Source organism: Ursus americanus, chromosome 3 (genome assembly GCF_024610735.1).
Source record: "Ursus americanus isolate L20-20 chromosome 3, mUrsAme1.1.p, whole genome shotgun sequence".
Taxonomy (NCBI): Eukaryota; Metazoa; Chordata; class Mammalia; order Carnivora; family Ursidae; genus Ursus; species Ursus americanus.
This window is the reverse complement of record NC_142129.1, coordinates 52,173,884-52,199,748: the sequence shown is the minus strand read 5'-3', so window position 1 is coordinate 52,199,748 and position 25,865 is coordinate 52,173,884. Positions and strand designations below refer to the sequence as shown.

The window sequence follows — 25,865 nt, the reverse complement described above, 5'->3', positions numbered from 1 at the left end:
TCCCTGCCTCCCTCCCTTCCTGAATCCCTGTCAGCCAGTTGATCCTTTTATTATCTCCATGGTTTAGCCTTTTCCAGAGTGTCACATAGTTGAAATCCCATAGTATGTGGCCTTTTTAGACTGGCTTCTTACACTGCGCTTAAATACACGTTTAAGGTTTCTCCATGTCTTTTCATGGCTTGATAATCAGCTCTTTTTTTTTTTTTTTACTACTATGTAATAATATTCATTGTATTGGTGTACCAGTTTGTTTATCCATTCACCTATTGAAGGATGCCTTGGTTGTTTCCACATCTAGGAATTATGAGTAAAGCTGATAAAAATATTAATGTGCATGTTTTGTGTGTGCATATAACCTTTTAGTAACAATAACCCCCACCACCTGTAACATACATAAAAGAACAGTATACAACAGTAAGTGTTGCTTACTCCCTTATCCGGCATCAGCTGGGGGTTGGCTGGGTGACTCATGATCTTGGATGGGCTCATTCCTATGCCTGGGAGTTGACTATCAACGAATCTGTGGTGACTTTGACTAAAGTGATAAGGGCAGGGTGGCTCAGCTTCATGTGTCTCACATCCGTTAATAGGTTCATACAATTCATGGCAAAGGTAGGGCCTTAAGAGAGCAAGTGGAAACACACAAGCTTCTGACAGTGACTGACGCAGTGTCATTTCCGCCTCCTTCTGTTGGCTCAGTCGATTCCTAGAGCCAGGCCCAGGGTCAGAGAGGAAGGTACCACAGTGACATGGCAGGGCATGGAATATAGGAAAGGTTAAAACAACAATAACAACAACAACAACAAAACACTTTTTTTTCCTGCAATCTATTGTACCATTATAATTCCTATTATATGTAAGTCTTGGATTTGTTTTGTTTTTCAGAGACATTTCACTGTGTTTGCGTTCAACTTTCCATCCTTGGATGCGCTACAAACCATCTATAGCCAAATTCTTAACTTCCATTTTCAGCAGCAAGCATTTGGCCCATCACTTCTCAGGAGTGGCCCCTCTTTGATACAGGCAACAATCACATTCCATCAGATGATGACACATCACTTTTTACCCACAGTTGTTAAATTCCACTACCTCTTTAATCTGAGAGACCTGTCAAACGTCTTCCAGGTACCTTGGTGGCTCTGGGTTTTGCGTCTTGGGTGGAGGAATGATAATGGTAAGATTAATGGTGTTCAGTTATGGAACTTAGCTCAAGGTGATGATACATACATACCTACTTTTGTATGTATTCTTTGATGTTACACCATAAACTTCTCTGTGAAGTATGCATGGCAGGTTTATTCCCATTTTATCAATGGGACTAGTGGTTTCTTTCAGGTTGTGCAGAGACGTAGCTGCAGAAGCAAGGGTAGAAGTCTGACTCCCTGTTCCGTGTATTCCATATAAATATCTGAGTGCCTCCTATTGGGCCAAGTGAGGGGGATCATTTCTCATTTTTTCATATTTATATGATATGACTTTTAAACATACATCAAGAGAAATGTCACAATTTCTTACACCGTTAAGATTGTTTTGACTTGACCTTGACACTTGATTGGCTTACCGCGTAAAAGGACAGTGTTTCTGTATTTGGTTTAGAAAGGAAATTCCAAAGAGGGAATTGAAACCTGGAATTAAAAAAAAGAAAAAAAAATCAACTGGTGTGATCTACCGTCTATAGTAAAGCTGTTGGAGGATTATTTATGGCCTGAAGTTCTTTTGTGAGAGAGGTAGTGGAAAATTTCAGGAGACTTCTTTGCATTTGGTGATTTTTGTTTCTTTATATTTTTATAACCCTCTTTCCTAAGTTACTCTGCAGATGCCCTACAACCATAACACTGTGTCAGACAACAGTTTCCTGAAGGTGGACCACTCCTTCTCCTTGCTGTAATTTTAGCACCTGCTGGAATGACTGTGCTCGATACAGCATTGTTTAAAAACTAATTTTTAAAAAAAATTATTAGCATAAGCGAGCAAGTGGGGGGAGGGGCAGAGGTAGAGGGTGAGCGAAAATCTCAAGTAGATGCCATGCTGAGCACGGAGGCCGACATGGGCCTCGATCTCATGGCCCTGAGATCGTGACCTGAGCCAAGATCAGGAGTCGTATGCTTAATCAACTAAGCCACCCGGGCGCCCAAAAGCTGATTTTTAATCTTAGGGAACAAAGGGAAGGAAAGCCATAGGTGACACGGGATGAGAGGCTTGCTCATTGCTTACGTCCAGTCTGTCAGCTACACCCCACACCCCCAAAAAGTTGTTGAGGCTTCGTAACTACTTGCCTCCAACTCGCTGTGTTCTGTTCTAAGTCCAGAGCTGGCTGACTGTCTCCTGAAGGAGTGGGTCTGTATGAATCCAAGATCCTGGCCAGCAGTGTTGGACGGGGGGAGACAAAATGCTTTGGGGCTAGTTCTGGATCTACCCACAAAGTGTGATTTCAGGCAGTTTACTTTTGATCTCGTATTCTTCAGCTGCTAAATGGAGGGGTTAGATTGACAGATATCAAAGGTTTTAGGATAAAAAAAAATCTTGATCCTGTGACATTCGTGTTAGCTGTTTGTACTTTGGTTTGGGAAGCTTCATCTCTCGGGAGACTTGGTAGACACAAGTCCTCAGATGAGCTATTTACTTCCTGGGCTGGCTTGTGAAATACAGTCTTACCTACATTCTAAAACTGGGTGTAATGATAGTCAATTTCTAAGATGTTACTTATCCAAGAGTAAAACTACTATGATAATAATTCTATTTATAGTAATTCTTCTAACTTAATAAATTGCTGAATTTAGTATACGGTTAAAATGTTAAAGGAAAATACTATTGTGGAATGTCATCAGTTTCTGATTTTTTAATTGTTCGCATTCTTGCCTTGTAGGGCATTTTATTTGCTTCTCCCGAATGTTTAAAATGTCCAAATGATTTAATCCGCCTGTGGCTTCATGAGTCTTCTCGTGTTTATGGAGACAAACTGGTAGACCCAAAGGATTGTGATTTGTTTCAGAAGAAAATGCTGGAAACTGCTTGTAAATATTTTGAGGTAAGTGTGTGGGATGTCAGAGGTCACTCTTTGCTCTGGGGCTAACTGGTGTTGGGGCAGAGGTGGCTGGAATTGCACACATGCTGTCCTTGCTGGAATGGCAGTGATTCCAGAATATTCTCAGTCTGTACTTGGGAGCAAGTCCTCACAGATTGACCTGCAGGTCCTTCCTTTGGTGGGCTACTGTGCTTCCAGATGAATCATTCCTGGAGGCTGACGTGACCGGATTTTCCTCTCCCTCCTCCTGCAGGGTGTAGACAGTCACGTGCTGCTCCGGCAGCCCCTCCTCTATTGCCACTTCGCTCATGGCGGCCGAGATCCATGCTACCTGCCGGTGAGGGACTGGGATGTGCTGAAGACCGTTCTCACGGACGCCTTAGACAACTACAATGAACTGAATGCTGCCATGCCCCTGGTCTTATTTGAAGACGCCATGCAGCACGTGTGAGTTGACAAGTCATGATGCTTTTTCACAGTAAAAGTGGCCAGGTCTCCACAGTCGTCGTGCTTCTGTGGATCATACTGAGCAGTCCGAGCTGGCAGTTCCTGTCTCTTGTTTGTCATACTGTGTAAAACTGCAAGGGTCTCTCTCTGTTACATCCTAACCTTAATCATGTCTGAGGCCAGTACACTACTTTCTGAAGCATCGTCACAGCCATGATTTCATTTTATTTCACTGCAGCTCTGAGAGGTAAGAATATTGAGAAAGAGACAGGCGTGTGACTCATTGAAACTGTAAGGTTCCTAACTGACAGAAGCAGGATGAACTGAAGCTGCTGGTCATCGATGAAGCGTGTTTATTGAGTGCCTACTGAGTGCTAAACAGGAACAGTGCCAGCCTCTTCACTACTCTGGTACACATTAGAAAAGGAAGGGGGCATGTTTTCTTCGCAGATAATTAGACAGATGCCACTGTCCTGATGTAGGGCTTGGCTGACAAGGCTCTGTCTCACCTCGTAGACTGGGTGCCTTGTGCAGTGCAGAGATCATGCAACCATCCATAGCTCCCTTGCTGTCAGACATTGTTCTAGGTACTGAGGATACAGCTCCAAACGAGATTGTCTAGTCCTTACTCTAGCTGAGCTTACATTTTAGTGATGCTGAGGAACATTTATAAAGGCATAAGCAAGCAAGATGGCAGAAAGTGATGTGTCATGCTGAGAAATAGATCGATCGATTCCAAGAAATAAATATGTGCATTCCCGTAAAGGGTCTGGGTATTTCTGTGAAGAGGTGACATTTAATGTAAGATCAAATGGTAAGCAGGAGCTAAGCATGGAAAGCTGGAAGAAGAACATTCTAGGCAGGGGTGTATGTCATGTGGCCCCATGGCTGAATGTTCAAAAACAGAAAAGGGGTCATCATGGTCGCAGCATGGAGAAGAAGTGGGGAGAGCAATATTCGACAAGCATGGAGACGCCAGAACGGGTCTTACTGACACAGGGGATGTCCCTGTAACCAGAGGAAGGAGTTTCCATTTTATTCTAAGCGCAGTGAGAAGCCCTTCAACAGATTTTAGCATGGGAATGACATCATTTGTGGAAGAGTCTAGGCAGCTGGCCATTGCTGCTGCTGTGTGGGCAGTGGTGCCTCTTCGCATCCTGCGCTGCTGTCCTCGTCACCGTGATGGGTCACTGGCTGTAGCAGTTTTCTAAGTGTTGCCTTACCAAGCTACCGCGTGCGGGCGGTTTAGGAAAACAGGTGCTTATTGCCTCACGGTGGAGGCAAGAAGTCTGAAATAGGTGACAAGCGAGCCACACTCCCTCTGCAGGTGCTGGGAGGGATCTGTTCCAGAATTCTCTGCTAGCTTCTGGTAGTTTCTTGGCTTGTGGCGGCTTACCTCCAGCCCTCACATGGCCTTCTCCCTGTGTGCGTGTGCCTGTGTCCAAATTTCTCCTTTTTATAAGGACACCAGTTGTAGTGGATAGGAGCCCACCTTAGTCCAGAATGGTACTGTCTTGTCTTAACCAGTTACTTCCTCAGTGACCCTATTTCCAGATAAGCCTGTATTCGGAGGGACTAGGGGGTTAGGACTTCAATAGATGAATTTGGGGGGATGCCATTCAGTCTGTAACACTGGCCTTTCCAGCAAGTGATATTTGGGCAAAGATTAAAAGAATGAAATCATGGTTAAAAATCAGTCAAGAAAGAAGGAAGTATGGGAAGAAGGAAATTCAAAGAGACACACCAAAAAGGCGGAGAGTTCATTTGTCACGAGTGGTGAAGAAAAACTTGGGAGACCTCCCCAGCATGAGCTATTACAAGCATGTTCAGTATTGATTGATTCATTGATCCCTTTGCAGCTGCAGTCCTCCGATGACACCCACAAAGGTTTTAGTTAGAATCTATGACCGCGGTGCTAACTAAAGTGTTAGTGTCGCTGCTCCTGCTTGGGTTCGGACACTGACTGTGAACCTAAGTCATGGGGCAGGTGAAAGACATGGCCCATTGCCACTGAGTCTTCTCACCTGATCCTTCATCGGGGGCTTCTCGGTGGCCTTCATCAGGAAGGCCGTTGCTTTGATCAGGGCTGGTGAGCTAGCAGCTGATTTACTCAGGGTTAGACATGATTTCAGAATGTGCCCTTGAGGGCTCTGAGGAAGGAATTTGCTGCTTCGAGAACCTGGTGAGGTGCAAACCTCAAAGCATACATTAAAACGAAAGGAAAACTCTGTTTTGTAACCTCAGGTTTCATTTGCCTCAGAGTAATTTCACGGCTTTCCCGAGGTGGTTTTGTTGTGTGGTCATGTGAAGTCAACCTCATGGACCAGTTGAGCCTCTCATGATAACCCGTCTCTTTAGTTATTGACGGTTTGCAGCTGAGATGCACACATCCTAGCATAAGTGACCCCAACCTTGCTTTTTCACGAAGTGCTTTTGTAAAAAATCATCTAGTTGCATCGGTCAAGGATGGAAGTTTACCTTCATTTCAGAAAAGCAACCCAGAACTAACATCATGGTGTCTCATCTTTTGCATTAGGGTTTCCGTAATGCTTATATTTCAGTTTTTTTCTTCGCTCAGCATTTATAACATAATTATGACCTATTTCTTCAACCAAGGTGATAAGGCCAACTTATTCCTAACTGTAAAAGGTAGCAGTAATATCAGTGGCTCAGCCATTCAGAATCTCTTCGATAATACAAAACAAGGGATTAGTTGGCCTTGCTGGATTCTGATGGTTTCAGTAAGTTTTCTAGAGTGCTCGAGGACAGATGAAGCTTTGGTGCAAAGGAAGTAAGAATCATAGAGGCAAGTGGTGAATCTGCATGAAGTAAATCTGCATGTGAGATTTTTTTTGGCCGAAACAAATCCAGTCTTTCCAAAGTAATGCTACAGCAGAAGTTTCTGGCATGAAGACATTCCCCCTTTGATGTCGCTGCACATGGCTGCCGGTGTAAAGTTGGGGTCTTTCTTGCTAATCAAAAAAACTTGCACCCTTGCGGAAAGGCCTTCTATACGGACCGTAAGAAGCAGTGAGGGTCGCACGTGTGATTTACACAGTTGATGGGGCATCCAGTGTGAGCGGCCTCTTTGTTTCGTGGGGAAGCAGATGAATGAAAACTAGAGGTGTAAAATAAAAACTCAGATTTCATGTCTAGAAATTTTTCTAAAAAATACAACAGACACGGTCCCCAGGCCCTTCAGTCTTCTGCTGCCATGCGTGTGCTGTCTCTGAGCAGGTGTCGCATCAGCCGAATCCTTCGGACCCCTCAGGGCCACGCGCTCTTGATCGGCGTGGGTGGCAGTGGCAAGCAGAGCTTGTCCCGGCTGGCAGCTTACATTTGCAGCCTTGAGGTCTTCCAGATCACTCTGACTGAAGGCTTTGGAATCCAAGAACTTCGGGTGAGTAAGAGCGGAAGACAGCCCTTCTCCCCTCACTGCCTAGTGGGTGTAAAGCCTGAGCTGGTAGTGTGCCCAGGTCAGCTGGGACTCCCGGATTTGGCCAAAGCCTCCCCAACCAAGAGGGGAAAAGCTTTGGGGGGATTTAGTTAAATTTGTCTGTTTCTCCTTCATGATAAATTTAGTAATTGTAAAATTCGTAAATGTCGATAAGTATATAAACCTATAAGCCTATAGATCCGACTCGGAAAATGTATTAAATACTTGATTAAAACAGGGGGCACCTGGGTGCTACAGTCATATGGGCGTCCGACTCTTGGTTTCAGCTCAGGTTCTGATCTCAGGATTGTGGGATTGAGCCCCACGTTGGGCTCTGTGCTCAGTGGAGAGTCTGCTTGGGTTTCTCTCTCCCTCTCTCTTTGCCCCACCTCCCTGTGCATGCACTCTCTGTCTCAAATAAATGAATAAGTCTTTTAAAAAATAGTTTAAATACTTATTTACAACAAGCATGGTTTTCCTTTTGTATTGACCATGCCTGCCGTTCAACACTGTTAGTATTCCTGTATGTTGGAGGGGGAGAAAAAGACACTGCCTTTACAAGTCTACTTTGGATGAATCATGAAAATAAAATGTGATGAGAATACATTTAAGAAACCTCATGTGCTTTTAAAAGTTGGCTTTTTCAACACAGCAGTAGTTAAAATAATATTCAGAGTTTGTGGGAAGTGAAATGTGGGTGAAATGCAACCATTTTCAACCAAAAAAAAAAAAAAACCAAATCCCATGCTTTCAATATTATTAAACAAAGCTAAATAAATAAGCAAACAAAAACTGTTTTCAATGAAATAGTTGCTGAAATGAACAGAATCTTCCTTTTACTGTGTTGCTTGGCAAGGGCATCCCCAAATTCATCATCAGTCTATTAGGAGGGAGTTGTCCATCAGCCACCGGTTGTCATCCCTATGCTCCATTAAGCCATGAACATGGCGCTCATCATTAAATGCCAGAAAAAGGGGTGATGTCATGCTGTTTGCCCCCAAGCTGGATCCCTGAGAGGGAAGAATGTGTGAACGGGGAAAGCTCTCGCATTATAGTTACTGAGTTCTTCCCAGCCCTCACACACATAGTCCCCACGTCACGTCAGCATTTTAACAGCACATGAATGATGGCCTCCTTTTCTTACAGGTAGATCTTGCCAATTTGTACATCAGAGCTGGAGCCAAGAACATGCCCACTGTGTTCCTGCTGACAGATGCCCAGGTTCTAGATGAGAGCTTTCTCGTGCTGATTAATGACTTGCTGGCATCAGGTGATTAAACCAACACATTCCTTGAAAGATCTTCCCCAGTGACAAATTATCTGTAGTTGCAGTGAACTTTAAAGAGAGATAATTTGTCTTTGAGATGTTTGCTGGGGCAGTCTTTGGGGAGAACCCTATAAACCTAACTAATTTGAGGTGCATCGCTTTCTTAGTCTGCTTACAGCTGTGAGGTGCCTTGGAGGAGCCTTCAGTGAAGTAAATGTTATTCCTACACGACGAGCCTAGTGGTGTGTCCATCAGAGCTTGTCCTCAGTGTGTGGTGTGTCTTGTAAATGCAAAAAAAAAAAAAAAAAAGATATTCCTGATTTCAAACTCTTTATCCTTTAAACTGGACTTTGTATTATAAAGCATTCCAGGCATTAAACAGTCATATCTAATATTTAAATTGTGACTGTCTCTCAGTAATTCTCCTTATTCCTTTGGGGGCAGGAGAAATCCCGGATCTGTTCAGTGATGAAGATGTAGACAACATAATTTCTGGAATTCGTAATGAAGTTCGTGGTCTAGGCATGGTGGACTCCAGAGAAAATTGTTGGAAATTCTTTGTGGCCAGGGTGCAGCTACAGCTCAAAGTAAGAAACCCTTGTTGACTTGCATAGTATTTAAAACCTGTCCTTGGAACTATGACACGGTTCTAGGTCAGGATTCATACTATGAGTTTGAATTGCCGTCATTGGTTTGGAAAGGACCTTTGCATTTTTACATGTGCTCATGTCTGGAATAAACCTTCCTGAAGTGTCCCACGATGCTGAGCGTCTACAAAACATGGCGCTGAGCAGACCGTGCGGTGCTGGATTGAATTGGACGTGGTCTCTGTCCTGGAGGAGCGGACGCTGCTCCAGGAGACGGGGGCCCTCACAAGTAATGATAGCACAGGACTGATGTTGGTAGTGCCGTGGGCTACAGGTGAGTGCAGCATCCTTCGCTGCACTGGGCTCTGCTGGAGGGAGCCCTGTCGCATGGGTCGGCCATGGGTTAGAATCCAGGGGGAAGCAACGAAATAGCATTTATGTCAGAGGAAGGTTGGACTGTACAGGACACACCTTCAGAGAAACACAAGATTGCTCTGAATGACTGGAACACAGGCTTCCTTTTGGGAGAAGGAGGTGGTCAGGCTAGGAAGTAAATGAGGATGAGGTAGGGGGCTGAAAATCATGAAGAGTGCAATGGAAGAGCTTTGAGTTATGGCACTGAGTTATGTCAGAACTTCAAGGCAAGCAATTTAGGTGTATTAACCAGCAGCCTGAGGCTCAACGGGACGTCTTTCCCTCCAGAAGCCTCTGTGCTTCAGTGTAGCTCCTACAGATATAATGTACCCAAATACTAGCAGCAGTGAAGATCAGATACTGTAAGACATGCCTCCAAACTCACGGCAGGAAGCCAGTGTATGGCAAAATCAGGCTTCCTGGTGTAGAAATGGTTAGTAACCTACACAAGTTCCCACTTTGCTGCTACTTCCAGAATTCTAGGCCCGTCAAGCTAGTAACAGGGTCCAGGCTTCAGTAGAGCCTGGCGCCCGCAGGGATAGGGGATGGGGCAGTGCCTTAGCCGTGAATACACCTCTCCTTGGAGGTGTGGGGCGTGTATAGGCTGCTCGTCCGCCCTACTTTGTTAAATTCCACATTAATCTTACTGAGCAATTCTGGGCTGATGTTACATCAGAATTTACGGTTCAGTTATCCAAAGAGTTTTGTCCCCATCAAAATGTTACTAAGAATAGTTTTGTCAGCAAGGCCAGAGGTTTCTCCCTGTTCCATGGCAGTACATTTAGATCACATTTTCTTTATGAAATGGAAAAACAGGTACAGTAATAGAATATGAAATGGTAATGATATAAATCACTGACTATCGAGGTCTGTTCCTCAAAGCAGTAGAATCAGCATCACCTAGAAACGTTTTAAAAATGCAGGTTCTCCAGTTCCCACCCCAGACCTCTTAAATCAGAAATTCTGCACAGAATGCACAATGTATGTTTTAATAAGCCCTCCAGGTAATGCTGAGGCATGCTGAAATTTTAAGAACCATGTTCAAAATAATGCAGGGCCACCAGGGTGGCTCAGTTGGTTAAGCATCCACTCTTGATTTCAGCTCAGGTCATGACCTCAAGGTCGTGAGGTCAAGCCCCATGTTGCCTCCATGCTGGGTGCGAAGGCAGCTTGAGATTCTCTCTCCCCCTTTGCCCCTCCCTGCTCCCTTGCTCTCTCACTCCCTGTCTCTCTGAAAACAAAGAAACAAAAAACAAAAAAGCTAAAGTAAGTGCCCTTTACATATGTCTTTTATATATACCTTTGCTGGCTTCTGTGGGATAAATTTCCAGAAGGGGTATTGCTAGGTTCAATAGTTGTAGCTGATAGTGGTTTTAAAATATGCCTGCCAGTTCTTTGCCGTGTTTCTTTTTTTTCTTTCTTTCTTTTTTTTTAAATGTTTTTTTTATTATGTTAGTCACCATACAGTACATCCCTGGTTGCTGATGTAAAGTTCGATGATTCATTAGTTGCGTATAACACCCAGTGCACCATGCAATACGTGCCCTCCTTACTACCCATCACCGGTCTATCCCATTCCCCCACCCCCCTCCCCTCTGAAGCCCTCAGTTTGTTTCTCAGAGTCCATAGTCTCTCATGCTTCATTCCGCCTTCTGATTACCCCCCCTTTCTTTATCCCTTTCTTCCCCTACCGATCTTCCTAGTTCTTATGTTCCATAGATGAGTGAAACCATATGATAATTGTCTTTCTCTGCTGGACTTATTTCACTTAGCATTATCTCCTCCAGTGCCATCCATGTTGCAGCAAATGTTGAGAACTCGTTCTTTCTGATAGCTGAGTAATATTCCATTGTATATATGGACCACGACTTCTTAATCCAGTCATCTCTTGAAGGGCATCTCGGTTCCTTCCACGATTCGGCTATTGTGGACAATGCTGCTATGAACATTGGGGTGCATATGGCCCTTCTCTTCACTACATCTGTATCTTTGGGGTAAATACCCAGTATTGCGATGGCTGGGTCATAGGGTAGCTCAATTTTTAACTTTTTAAGGGACCTCCACACTGTTTTCCAGAGTGGCTGCACCAACCTGCATTCCCATCAACAATGTAGGAGGGATCCCCTTTCTCCACATCCTCTCCAGCAATTGTTGTTTCTTGCCTTGTCAATTTTTGCCATTCTAATTGGCATAAGGTGGTATCTTAGTGTGGTTTTGATTTGAATTTCCCTGATGGCTAATGATTTTGAACATTTTTTCATGTGTCTGTTAGCCATTTGTATGTCATCATTGGAAAAGTGTCTGTTCATACCTTCTGCTCATTTTATGATTTGTTTATTTGTTTCTCGCATATTGAGTTTGAGAAGTTCTTTGTAGATCTTGGATACCAGTCTTTTATCTGTAGTGTCATTTGCAGATATCTTCTCCCATTTCGTGGGCTGCCTCTTAGTTTTTTTGATTGTTTCCTTGGCTGTGCAGAAGCTTTTTATCTTGATGAAGTCCCACAAGTTCATTTTATCTTTTGTTCCTCTTGCCTTTGGAGATGTGTCATGAAAAAGGTTGCTTTGGCTGATGTCGTAGAGGTTGCCGCCTATGTTCTCCTCTATGATTTTGATGGATTCCTGTCTCACATTGAGGTCTTTCATACATTTGGAGTTTATCTTTGTGTATGTGTGAGAGAGTGGTCAAGTTTCATTCTTTTGCATGGAGCTGTGCAATTTTCCCAGCACCATTTATTGAAGAGATTGTCTTTTTTCCACCAGATGTTTTTTCCTGCTTTATCAAAGATTAGTTGCCCAAAGAGCCGAGGGTCCATTTCTAGGTTCTCTATTCTGTTCCATTGGTTTATGTGTCTGTTTTTGTGCCAGTACTATGCTGTCTTTGTGATCACAGCTTTGTAGTACAGCTCGAAATCCGGCCTTGTGCCCCTTGTGATGACCCCAGCTTTGTTTTTCCTTTTCAACATCCTTGGAGATTCGGGGCCTTTTCTGGTTCCATACAAATTTAAGGACTATTTGTTCCAGTTCTTTGAAAAATGTCATTGGTATTTTGATCAGGATAGCATTGAAAGTGTAGATTGCTCTGGGTAGCATGGACATTTTAACTATGCTAATTCTTCCGATCCATAAGCATGGAATATTTTTCCATCTTTTTGTGTCTTCTTCAATGTCTTTCAAGAGTGATTTTTAGTTTCTAGAATATAAGTCCTTTACGTCTCTGGTTAAGTTAATTCCAAGGTAACGTATGGTTTTTGGTGCTATTGTAAATGGGATGGATTCCCTAATTTCTCTTTCTTCAGTCTCATTATTCGTGAATAGAAATGCAACTGATTTCTGAGCATTGATTTTTGTATCCCACCACATTACTGAATTGCTCTATAACTTCTAATAGTTTGGGAGTGGATTCTTTTGGGTTTTCCACATAGAGTATCATGTCATCTGCGAAGAGAGACAGTTTGACTTCTTCTTTGCCGATTTGGATACCTTTTATCCCTTTTTGTCGTCTGATTGCTGTTGCAAGGACTTCTAGTACTATGTTGAATAATAGTGGCGAGAGTGGGCATCCTTGTCGTGTTCCTGATCTTAAGGCAAAGGCTTCCAGCTTTTCCCCATTGAGAATGATATTTGCTGTAGGCTTTTCATAGATGGTTTTTATGAGATTGAGGAATATACCCTCCATCCCTACACTCTGAAGGGTTTTAATCAGGAAAGGATGCTGTATTTTGTCAAATGCTTTTTCTGCATCTATTGAGAGAATCATATGATATTTGGCTTTTTCCTTCCGGGTAAAATCTAAAACACTGATCGATTTGTGAATGTTGAACCACCCTTGCATCCCAGGGATGAATCCCACTTGGTCATGATGGATAATCCTTTTAATGTACTGTTGGATTCTGTTAGCCAGGATCCTGTTGAGGATTTTGGCATCCATATTCATTAGGGAAATCGGTCTGTAATTCTCCTTTTTGATGGGATCTTTGCCTGGTTTGGGGATCAAGGTAATATTGGGCTCATAGAATGAGTTTGGTAGCTTTCCTTCTGTTTCTATTTTTTGAAATAGCTTTAGGAGAATAGGTATTATTTCTTCTTTGAATGTTTGGTAGAATTCCCGAGGAGAACCGTCCGGTCCTGGAGTTTTATTTTTGGAAGGTTGTTTATCACTGTTTCAATCTCTTCATAATTCATTGGCCTGTTTAAAAAAATCAATGTCTTCCTGTTTCAGTCTTGGTAGTTTATAGGTTTCCAGGAAGGCCTCCATCTCTTCCAGATTGCTTAATTTATTGGCATGAAGCTGTTGATAAAAGTTTCTAATAATCCTTCCAATTTCATTGGTGTTGGTTGTGACCTCTCCCTTTTCATTCATAATTTTATTAACTTGGGTCCTTTCTCTATTCTTTTGGATAAGTCTTGCCAGTGGTCTGTCAATTTTATTAATTCTCTCAAAGAACCAGCTTCTAGTTCTGTTGATCTGCTCTACTGTACTCCTGGTTTCTAATTCATTGATTTCTGCTCTAATCTTGGTCAACTGCTTCCTCATGCATGGATTAGGTCTGTCCCTCTGTTGCTGTTCCAGCTTCTTGAGGTGAGAATATAAAAACTGCATTTTAGATTTTTCTATTCTTTTGAGTGAGGCTTGGATGGCTATGTATTTCCCCCTTAGGACTGCCTTTGCAGTATGCCATAGGTTTTGGACTGTTGGGTTTTCATTCTCTTTGGTCTCCATAAATTGTTTAAACTGATTTTTGATTTCCTGGTGTATGGAATCATTCCTGAGCAGGATGGTTCTTAGTCTCCAAGTGTTTGAGTTTCTTCCAAATTTTTCCTTGTGGTTGAGTTCCAATTTCAAAGCGTTGTGGTCTGAGAATATGCAGGGAATAATTTCAGTCTTTTGGTATCGGTTGAGACCTGTTTTGTGTCCCAGAACATGGTCTATTCTTGAGAATGTTCCATGGGCATTAGAACAGAATGAGTATTCTTTGCTTCTGGGGTGTAGTGTTCTATATATATCTATGAGGTCCAACTCGCCGAGTATGGCATTCAAAGCCCTTGTTTCTTTGTCGATTTTCTGCATGGGTGTTCTGTCTATTTCTGATACTGGAGTGTTGAGGTCCCCTACTATTAACGTTTTTTTATCTATATGTCTCTTTATTCTGGTTAAGAGTTGGCTTGTGTATCTTGCTGCTCCCCTGTTGGGGGCATATATATTTATAATTGTCGTATCCACTTGTTGGATACATCCTTTAAGAATAATATAGTGCCCTTCTGTGTCTCTAACTATAGTCTTTAGTTTAAAATCCAATCTGTCTGTTATGAAAATTGCTACCCCAGCTCTCTTTTGAGATCCATTGGCGTGAAAGATGGTATTCCATCACTTTACTTTCAGTCTGAATGTATCTTTAGGTTCAAAATGAGTCTCTTGTAGACAGCAAATGGATGGGTCATGTCTTTTTATCCAATCTGTGACCCTGTGGTGTTTTATGGGAGCATTTAGGCCATTTACATTGAGACTAAATATTGAGAGAGACGGTTTTAATGATGCCATGTTGCCAGTAAAGTCTTTGTTTGTATTGGCTGTGACTTTCTGTTCTGTATCACTCTTGGGGCCTTTTTACTTTTATAGAACCCCCCTTAATATCTCCTGTAGGGCTGGTTTCGTGGTTACAAAATTGGTCAGTGACTGGCGATTCTGGAAGGTCTTTATCTCTCCATCAATTCTGAATGACAGCCTTGCCGGATAAAGGATCCTTGGCTGCATGTTTTTCTCTGAAAGAGCTTTAAAAATGCCCCCCCCCAACCCTTTTTCTCATTCCAGGTCTGTGTAGACAGGTCTGACGTAATTCTGCTACCTTCGCCTTGGTACGTGAGAAATTTCTTTGCCCTGGCTGCTTTCAATACTGTATCCTTGGATCTAATATTTGCGAATGCACTATGACGTGACGTGGTGTAGGTTTGTCATGGTTGAGCTTGGGAGGGGTCCTCTCTGCCTCTTGGACACGAATGTTTTTTTCTCTTGCTAGATTAGGGAAGTTTTCAGCTACAATTTGTTCAAATATCTCTTCTAGACCTCTGTTTTTCTCCACCTCCTCAGGGATGCCGATGATTCTGACATTGGAACGTTTCATTGAGTCAGTAATCTCCCGCAACCTACATTCCTGAGCGTGGATTTTTTTTTGAGTCCAGATTCTATTTTAGATTTGTCTTCTACTAACCCATCCTCCAATTCGCTGATATGTTCTTCTGCCTCATTCACCCTGACCGTCAGACCCTCTAGTTTTGACTGCATTTGGCTCATAGAATTTTTAATTTCTGCCAGATTCGCTCTCATTTCCACCCTTAGAGATTCTATATTCTCATTAACATTTTCGTTAATACTTTTTTCAAGTCTACACATCATCTTGACCATTGTTACTCTGAATTCCATTTCTGATAATTTGGTTATATCCATATCCATTAGTTCTGTGGCAGAGGTCACAGACTCATTGTCTTTTCTTTGCTGGGGGGATTTCTCCTTCTCATCACTCTGATGAGGAGAGGTTGCTGGGTTGTCCAGAGCCCAAATTATTGACCGGGCCCCAGGCCGTGCGCCCTTGTTTTATAGGGATCTTAGGGATGTGGGCTTCTTGATTTTTCAGCCTGCCTTCTGGGGAAGGGGCCTGCCGCGCCAATACTCAGGGAACCCTGTTTGGGTAGAGTCTCCGTGTCCCCTGCGAGGGGGGATGGGGATGGGCACCCTGTGAGCTGGTATTTCCAGGCTTTTGTTCTCTGGCGGCTTTCCCTGGCGGTTTGCTGTGCCTCTTCTGAGAGTCAGAGCAGCAGTGGCCGAATCTCAGCCTCTGTCTCAGAACAGAGGGATCGCGGACCGTTCTCCACTGATGTTCTGGCCACTTTAACTCTGTTTCTGTTGGTGCTGCTCAACCCTGCAGCGTCCCGGGATGTGCGCCCCACACCCGGTGTCCCAGCCCTCACTTCCAGAGCCGGCGCGTCTCTCTCCTTTGTGTTTCTAACACCGCCAGCCGCCCCCGTGCACTCCTGGAGCTCCCGGTCTCGGTCTGGTTCCAGTGAGTGCACCGGAGCTCCGGTTTTCAGTCTGGTCGCACGCGTTCCCCGGCTCACGGTCTCAGTCTGCTGTCTCGCGGGTGCCAGTCCCAAGTCCACCCGCTCCTCCGTGCAGGTGGCTACTGCTTCCTGGTGCCCAAACGTGGCAGCTCCCTCCCCCTTCCGTTTATCTTCTGATATCTGTGCGCGGTTTCACGGCTCCCCACTTCGTACCTCAATACTCAGCGCTGGAGATGTTTATTTGTAGAGATGTATCTTCCTGCATCTCAGGCTGATTCCGTGGATGTTCAGGGTGGTCCGGTACCTATCCAGCTCGACTCAGGGGACCGGCTGTAAAAGGAGTCCCCTACTCCTCTGCCATCTTAACTCCTTTGCTGTGTTTCTGACTTACAGGTAGGGTATCAGTCCTCTCTTGTTGAATCAGGGTGGGCTTGCGAGTATGGACAGCAGACAGGACGCTGAGGAACTTGTGAGGCTCAGCTCCAAAGGGCCCGCTTTTCCATTGACTTACACGTGGTTTCGTTTATCAGAGTTCTCTGTATACCAAGCAGTTAGTCTTACATATGTGTTGCATCTATTTTTCCTATTATTTGTCTTTTAAATGTATATACAGCACGTATTTGTTTATAACTTGAAGAAGTTTTTTATTAGATGAATCAGTGTTTTCCTTTATGGATTTGGAGTTGCTTTTGAATTCATAGCAGAGTTTTTCTCTCCAAGATGATAAAACTTGTCACTGGAAGCATTTTGAACTCAACTGGGCAGCAAATAAGAAAATATCGAAAGTTGAAAGACCCGTGCTTTCTGGTCTTTGGCTTCTGCCAGCGTTCTTCCTGGTGCCTCCTGCCTCGTGAGCACTACACCGGTGCAGTGGGAGACTGTACTCACAGGAAGGGGGGGCAGGCAACCTCAGGGCACTCTGGGTAGGAAACCAAGGCTTCTCCCCAAGACCCTAAGCTGACGTCTTGGTGGCCATGTGTATCACCTGCCACGTCTACCTACCAGGGAGTCGGAGGAAGTGAATTTTTTATCTTGTCACATGGCCTTCATGAATAAAATTAGAAAGTGATTTTGGAGTGGCAAGAGAATCCATCATTCCAGTATCCTTATGTTTTGTGTTTAAAACTTGACTACGTCTGGAATATATTTATTATCATATATGGATCATATATGGTAAAGATGAGCTGAGAGGTTTCAAGTTATTTTTTTCCAAAACCATATCTTTTTATCTTAACACCGTGTATTCCTTCCTTACTGATTTAGAGTAATACCTTTATTATACATCATATTGGGACTTATTTCTAGATTCTCTATTTTTTTCTTGGTAAGTGTCTATACTACTGATCCTGGCCTTGTAATGTGTAAATTATTAAGGTTTTATCACACATTTTTTTGTATCAAATATCTCACTGTTCTTGTCTAGTTTTTCTTTGTTCTCACATATCTGCACATCTAGAAAAAACATCGGAATCATTTTTTCAAATTCTAAATACATTCCATTATAATTTTGATTGAAATTGTGCTGATGGCTTATTTTATATTTGGGAGAATTTAATCTTTATTATATAAAGTTTTTTATAGAAGGACTATTTCTTTCATAAGGTTTTCTGATAGTGTGTTGTCTATATATAGGAGAACTATTGGTTTTTAATTTTATGACCCACTATGTTGATAATCAGCCTCTCTGGTAGTTTATACTAGTTGGTTGCTATCACATAGCCTGCAGGTAATATTTTGTCTTTTTTAGCATTCTATTTATCTGCTTTCCTCCCTCATTGCATTGGTAAATCTACTGAACATTAGATAATTATGATGGTCGTTGAAATTTTGTCTTTATTTTTATATTATAATAAGAATGTTTCTAATGTTTCAGTATTAGGTCTTATGTTGGCTATGTCTTGTCAAGGAATTATCTTCTAAATTCCTTTTCAGCATCTGTTGAGATAATTATATGGTTTTGCTCCTTGAACTTACTAATATTCATGCAATACAGATCAATGTACAGAAGTTTTACGTTTCTTAAAAAGATTTTATTTATTTATTTGAGAGAGAGCAGAAGTAGGGGATGCGGCAGGCAGAGGGAGAGGCAGGCTCCCCGCTGAGCTGGGAGCCGGATGCGGGACTTGATCCCAGGACCCTGGGATCATGACCTGGGCCAAAGGCATACATTTAACAACTGAGCCACCCAGAAGCCCCAGAAGTTTTACATTTTTACTGTTTTAAATCAGTCAGTCTTGGGGCTCCTGGGTGGCTCAGTCGGTTAAGGGTCCGACTCTTGGTTTCGGCTCAGGTCCTGGGATGGAGCTCCGTGCTCAGCAGGGAGTCTGTGTGACGTTCTCTCCCTCTGCCCTTCCCCCTGCTTGTGTGCTCTCTCTCTTTCTCTCTCTCTCTCAAATAAATAAATTTTTTAAAAAATAAAAAATAAATCAGTGAGTCTTTCCCTTCACCTGTTTCCTTTGACTCCACTCCAGGAAGCCTTCCAGAAGCTGGGACCAGTTTTGCGTTCATCTCGTTTCAGAGGCCCGTTTTCAGTATTTACTTCAGTACAAGCTAGAATTTATTTTGGAGTTAGATATGGATCATTTTCCCCACATTGTCACGGGATTGCTGATTAAATAATCTATGTCTTTTCTACTAAAATGAGTAGGAGGGTTTTTGGGTTTTGTATTGTGTTTGGCGTGTTTCATGCCGAGGAGGAATAGGATATTTCCCTCAAACACGCCCGATCTTTCTCGGCCTCGTCACTCAGGTTGCTGCATCATGAGAAAAGGTGGTGATTAGCGTCTTACCTCGAGGGAGAAATAATACAACATAAAAATGGGTCACCTTTTAGCTAGAAAATGGCAACTTCTTTCTCTTCAGTACATAAATACTACCCTCATACCCTTGGACTTTAAAGGATTCTGGCTTGCTCTGTGTTAGTTTCATATACTGTGATATTCACCAGAACGTACTAACAACTCCAAATTCCTGATGAGCGAGTCCTTCCCTTGCATATGTTCCTAGGTGGGCAACATGGGAAGCTAAATGTGTTACAGGATTGGTGAGCACACCTGGCAGGTCGAGCTCAATGATGTGAAGTTGCCACCCCATTACCCATGCTCACCACCCAAAGCCAGTTCCCATTTGGAATGCAAGGGCAGTAAGAACCTGTTGGCATGCAAAATGTGACCTCTGAATCCCACAGGGCAGTTCCCATTAATGATGATCAGATGTGAGCCCTTGGATGGCCTGAAATAAACCAATGAATAAATGCCAAATGCCTTCTCTCCTTCAGTTTTGTATATGTGCATCTTTTCCTACGTAATACTCACCTGGCAACTAGAGTGGAGTACTTTTCATCTTGTCTCCTGTTGATTTTAGTTAACCCGAAAACTGTTCTTTTCTTGCCTTCCTTCTTAGCCATCTGATGCCATAGGGAAAGGAACACTTACTGTACATAGCAGCCCCTGATTGTTTCCCAAGGCTTTAGATACCTGTCTTGTTATGTATCTACTGAAGGATGTGTGTATGTGAGTGTGTGTGTGTGTGTGTGTGTGTATACACATACATAGCCATGTGATTCTGTATTTTTAGAGAATGAAAGTGTCCCTTCTGATGATATAAGATGTATGTGTTCATCGTAGAGAATTTAAAAATACAGAACCATATGAGGGGGAAAAAAAATAGGCTTTAATTGTATTGCCTGGAGGTAACTACTGAAAACCTACTGGTATATTTCCTTCCAGGTTTCTCTATGTATATAAATGCATGCAAAGTACATATTCCAAGCTGAAGTGTTTTTCCACATCTGTCACAATTTTTTTTACATTCCTCTGTGCCTTTTTTGTTGGAAGCCTCCCACAGGGCAAAAAAAATGAAATGGTTCCAAGAATTTGGTGTATGGAGTGAAATATTTCACTCACATGTACTTTACTCTAGTTATCTACTTGTAGAACACCTTTATTCATGTATGCCCTTTACCAAATTTCCTACTGGTTTGTTACAGTTTTCTTTGATTTATAAGAACTCTTTCTATATCTGGATAATATTCCCATGTCCATAATGTTCTTGTCCATTTTACATGTTGCCAGTGTTTGTCAATGTTCATCACAGTCCTAACTTTGCTAACAGTGACTTCTCTTTTATATTTATATTATCAAAAAATACCTAATTTTTCTTACATGGATTTTATGGGTTAAGGCTTTTCTTTTTTAGGAAGTGTTTCCACACTTCATGGTTATGAAAATATTATTCTGAATTCTATTTAAATTAACTTAAACTGCTTTGAATGTTAAGCTATGGATTGTTGTGTATAGTACAAGGTGGCTTTTCTACTCTCCCCGACTCCTAGATTCTCCAAATGCCATTTATTATATAATATTTCACGACTGATTTGAAATGCTACCTGTCTCATAATCATACACTAAATGTCTGAATATATGGTATTCTATTTTTTGACTCTTCTATAGAATTCTTCGTCTCAGCCTGCATGAATACCACACAGCTTTGCTTATTGTAAATTTGTAGTATATTCTGGAATCTTGTAGAATAATATCTTCTTCCTTTTCTACATTTACTTAGCTATTTGTACCTTTACTCGAAGAACTATGGAATCAGCTTAACATTAAAAAGAATCCTGTGAGGGGCACCTGGGTGGCTCAGTTGCTTAAGCGTCTTGATTTTGGCTCAGGTCATGATCTCAGGGTCGTGAGATCGAGCCCCATGTTGGGCTCCGAGCTGAGTGTGGAGCCTGCTTGAGACTCTCTCTCCCTCTCCCTCTGCCCGACTCCTCTGCTCACACTTGCACATGGGCTCTCTCCCACTCTCTCTCACAATAAAAAAATATTTTTAAAAATCCTGTGAGAATGTATAGACTAAATTGAGTGTGATGGATACATCTACAGTATCGAACGTTTCTGTACCGTTCTATCAATAACATTTAAGTTTTGTTTCTCGACAGTGTGACTTGTGAATAATCTCTTTCTATGAATGTCCTTAGCCTTTTTTATTCCATATGAACTTTAGAATCACTTTGTGAAGCTCCACTCATCTTGTTGGGAATTTATGAGAATTGCTTAAAATTTGTTAGTGAATGTGAGAGGAATAAATACCTTTGTAATAGACGTTCCTCTCCAGGAATGTGGCACAGCTTGTCATTTGGTCACAATGTCTTCACTGACCCTCAGTAAAGCAGCTAGCTATCTTCATATGTTTTATGCATTTCTTAAGTTCTTACTCATCATTTTATATTATTTTTTGCTCTTGCCAGATCATGAGGGGCATGTCAGAGTGCCGGTAGATGGAGGGAAGGAGGGATGGATAGATGCTTGTTTGTCTTACCAGCCCGTCCATTGGACACTCTAGTAGGTTTCATATTTTGTACCTTAGAGTTTGCTGAGTAGGTCGTTACATAACCTTTGAATTGTTGCTCCTCCTTTCTAATAATTACCTCTTTTCCATGTATTATAATAGCCATAATTTTTGCATACCATTTAAAATTTTTAGGTGATGATAGTAGCATCTTTGTCTTATTTTTTATTTTAATGGGAATGCTTTTAGCTTTCCATCATTAAGCTTTCTATCATTATTGGATTAACTGTAGGCTTAAGATATTTTTAATATTTTTAGGAAGAGGTGTTGTATTTTATCATGTATGTCCTTTCATAAATCCCCTTGGTTTTTTTGTTTTTGTTTTTTGGTTGGTTCTTTTTTTTTTTTTTTAATCTTGGCCTGTTCTCTTATTATGGGGTTTTTATAATGCTCTTCTAGCCTTTTGAGAGTGTGAAGCAAGTTTTCTTTTTCAGGTTCTTAGATACCTCAGTGCAATTACCTTCCTTTAAGTCTCCTGGATACTTTTTAAATTTTTCTTGGTTTCATAGTATTGTTCCTCAGGCCGCAGTTGAGTTTTCCTTATCCTTCTGGTTTTTGTTCTTTCTCCCTCTCCCTTCTCCTCCTTCTTCCTTCTTGGATAGAATAGACAGCAATTCATATGTGGGGTTTGGCAATAGCCAGTGTAGGTGATGGGCTCCTGCCTCGCTCTGCAGCTCATCTAGGGAGCCTGACAGTCTGAGCAGGGCTGTTGAGCAACACTCCCATTGAGGCAACAGATTAACACAGGAGCTCATGGCGTAAACCACAAGACTTAGTACTCACACACATAACCTTCATGATAAGTCTGTGATCTTGTATAAAAAGCTCAAATACTTAACCTGTCGCATAGAAAATCAGATGTTGCAAAACCTTACCCTTGCATGATGGTCAAGTCTAATCTCAGATCTTCATGGGTTAGCAGACAACGCACCCAACTTCCTTTCCTTCATGTGGATGACCACCCAGGATGACTTTATCATTGAGGAGTGCTGTCTTCTATCCATCCCGCCCCTCATTCTGACACTTGAGTTGATGGAAAATAGCACCCATGCTTATGGATGGCTTGCCCGGTGCTGATCCCAGACCCTGTCAGTCTCTGCCCTGCCACCAGTGTTTTTCTGATCAGAACCACACCTTCTGAATACAGTACCCTAGCTCCTGCCCTTGCATTTTTTGGTAGTATTTACATAAAAGGAATGGAAGGAACGTCAGAGAGATATGAAAGGTGTGACCTTGTATTTTGTATTTGAGGTTCACTGTTCTTGAAATTTCATAAAACAGCAAAACATTTTTTTTTTTTGGAGGTAGCGTCAAAGAAAAGAGTCAAGGATGATTTCATTGACTTTGGCCTGAGTCAACAGGATAAAGGACATCCCATTTATTGAAATAGGGAACATGGGAGGAGGTGTGCCTTGTATTAGTTTGGTGGATGAGGGTAAATAAAAAGTTCTACCTAAAGTTAACTTCAGATGCCCTTTATATATTCAAATAGAGGTGAACAGGATATAGCTGAACATAGCCGTTGGAGTCTGGAGAAGAGGGTGGGACTAGAGATGGAGTTTAAAGCCATCTCTGACCACCACCCATGGGGTTAGATGAGGAAGTCATGACCTGTGAAAAGAGAAGAGGTCCAAGGGCTGGTTCAAAACAAATTAGGATGCACATATCAAAATTTCATCTTGCTCAGAAGAATAGTTCACGTTGCCATCTGTTGACTCCTTGATCTATCTGCTGAGTCGCGCAAGTATTTGCTGAGTGCCTGGGATGTGCTGGTCCCTGGGCATAGGATAGTGAGCAAGAGCCGACACCTGCCCGCCTCGTTGCTGGAAAGACAAGCCCGAACCTCCAAGTTGCACAGACTGAGTGTACAATTACACCTCTGTGTATGAGAGGTGAGGGGTATATAGGGTAACCAAAGATGGGACAAGAAAGGTTTCATTGAGGGGGAGAAAGGATTGGGAAGTATCTCCAAGATGTCTATTCTCATAGAGATCATCTCCCATATTTTAAAAGAGAAATCTTTAACACCGGAAGCGAAGGGCTTAATCCAAGACTAAAGGATTTATCCATTTAAATTGAATAAACTTTGCATTTGGAAAAGCATGGTTTGTGTTTTTCCCATTCTGCTCACATTTGGATATGGGCTTTGCCCGCACAGTATGGGGTTTGTGCTTGCAAGTGCACATGCGTGTGGAGTTACCACCCAGCACCAGAGAAGTGCCGACTACTAGCAGAGCAGCGCAGAGCACAAGCCCAAAACTTGCATGACATTGTTTAGATATGGGCCTAATCAGTAGATTGTTATGCACCGATTGATTGTTTGAAAAAATAAAAACAAAGCAAGTGTATGGAGCTGCAGCCTGGCCTGGAAAGGAGTGTGTGGGTAGTTCAGTCCCAGGTATCAAGCAGGGCAGCTAAGAGGAGGTGATACACTCCTCCTGTAGGTAGGAGTATATAGCAGGGAGTACGCAGTGGGGAATATAACTTCTACTGTCTTTACTCCCCAGGAATGGATTTTCTTCTTGCTCTCTTTTGGGATTCCACATACAATTTTTTTATGAATTGAAGAGTTTTGTTTTTAAAAAAAGAAATAAAACTCCCCAGTGTAGGGGCGCCTGGGTGGCTCAGTTGGTTAAGTATCCAATACTTGATTTCAGCTCAGGTCACGATCTCAGGGTTGTGAGATCAAATCCGCACTGGCCTGCTTAAAATTCTCTCCCTCCATCTGCCTCTGCCCCCCCTCAAAAAAAACAAAGAAAAACTCTCCAATGTAAAATTGGTTCTGGCCAATATTCATAAGTAAAAAGTGTGAATTGTTTCATTGTGTTACCTAAAAGAAAATATAAAAATATATTGAAGGTGTATACATTGAAGATGCTGGTGGAGTTCATGAAAATAATTGAAATTAACAGGTTATTGGATGGTGGTTGATAAGGAGAAATATAAGGATGATAAAATGATATTAAAACAGACAAACAAGGGAAGAGTTTGTCTGCTAAACTGCCATTCCTAAGAGGATTCTCTAAGTATGATTCAGATCTTACCACTCTTGAAAAATACTTAGACTTTTGAGGATAAATGCAAGCCTAAGTCATGGATAGAAGCTTCTGAAGTAAATATGTGGGAGGGTTACTTCCATCTGAGAATATATCAACTGGAAAAAAATACAGAGTGACGGTAGCAATTCAAATTTCCATTACAAGAGGAAATGGACTGAGTCCTGTTAGTGATATACAAATAAATATGTACTTACGATGGAATCTTATCCAAAAGAAATTGAAATGTATTACAAAGCACAATGAAAAATGGGTTATTGCAAATGAGTCCTAACACCTGTGTTAGGGGGGAAAAAAGGATAGAAAATTCTATGGTATGGATTCCAAAAGAAAGATTCTGACGTCCAAATGTTAGAGCTGTAGGAAGTACAGAGATGGTGATTTCAGGGTTTGCTTCTTACTTGTGAGAATTTGCTTTTAGAAAAGAGCACAGCTGTCTGAGGCATTTTTAACTTTATTTTCTTAGCAGACTTTTCTTTCAGTCCACTGCTGGGAACTAACTTAAGCCAATTTGATCATTTGCGGTTGTCAGGGACTATTTGGGAGGTCATGTATATTTCCGTGACCTTCAGTACTTGCAGGCACCTGTTCTGGGATGGGGGAGCTCTTGTCCCCCAGTATCCCAACTCAGGTATGTTTCAAGGAGAGGAAGTCTCAAACTGAACTCGGGTATACAGAGTTTGTGTATACTTAAAATGGGTCTTAAAGCTTCAAAACCAGCTATATAAGCTTACTTCAGTCTTAGCTTTGTTCTTTTAGAAAACTGAATGGCTCTTACTGGAAGGATCCTTTGGGGCAGCTGTAGCATTGTTCTCATGGTAGGATTCAGCTGATGTTCTCACTGCAATCACATAAAAACAATTTTTCTGTAAGCTGTTTACCACAGCACTGGTCAAAATCAAAGTCTAAAAAGCCAAAGGGTATAATTGTTGGGATGCTTCCAATATCTAGATTTTCCTCTTTGGTTCATATAGCAGTGCAGGTGGAACTATAAGGCTTCCATTTTTCTCAGATACCTTGAACACTCCTCATTTCATCAGTAAAAAATCAGATTCATGATGCTAACTAATCAAACATTTATGCTGATGGAAGAAGTCAGCTAAGAGCTCAGGTAGCCGTCTTTGCATTGTGGGTTTCCATTAGAAATGAGAAGTGCTGGTTAAGCATCCCTGGCCTCTGCAGTTTCTCTTGGAGTACTTCATACATTAACCCATGGCCCCTAAGAT

General features: G+C 42.1%; 1 protein-coding gene across 1 annotated transcript in view; it reads left to right on the top strand.

Annotated features, from left to right (window-relative positions):
• Window positions 1-25,865, top strand: part of DNAH11 (dynein axonemal heavy chain 11) — a 307,801-nt gene that overhangs the window by 155,231 nt on the left and 126,705 nt on the right. Inside the window, exons 49-54 of the mRNA XM_087860989.1 lie at window positions 886-1,125; window positions 2,867-3,028; window positions 3,279-3,472; window positions 6,710-6,872; window positions 8,055-8,178; window positions 8,620-8,762. Of these exons, the coding sequence (XP_087717115.1) occupies window positions 886-1,125; window positions 2,867-3,028; window positions 3,279-3,472; window positions 6,710-6,872; window positions 8,055-8,178; window positions 8,620-8,762 (1,026 nt within the window). The remainder of the gene's footprint in view (window positions 1-885; window positions 1,126-2,866; window positions 3,029-3,278; window positions 3,473-6,709; window positions 6,873-8,054; window positions 8,179-8,619; window positions 8,763-25,865) is intronic.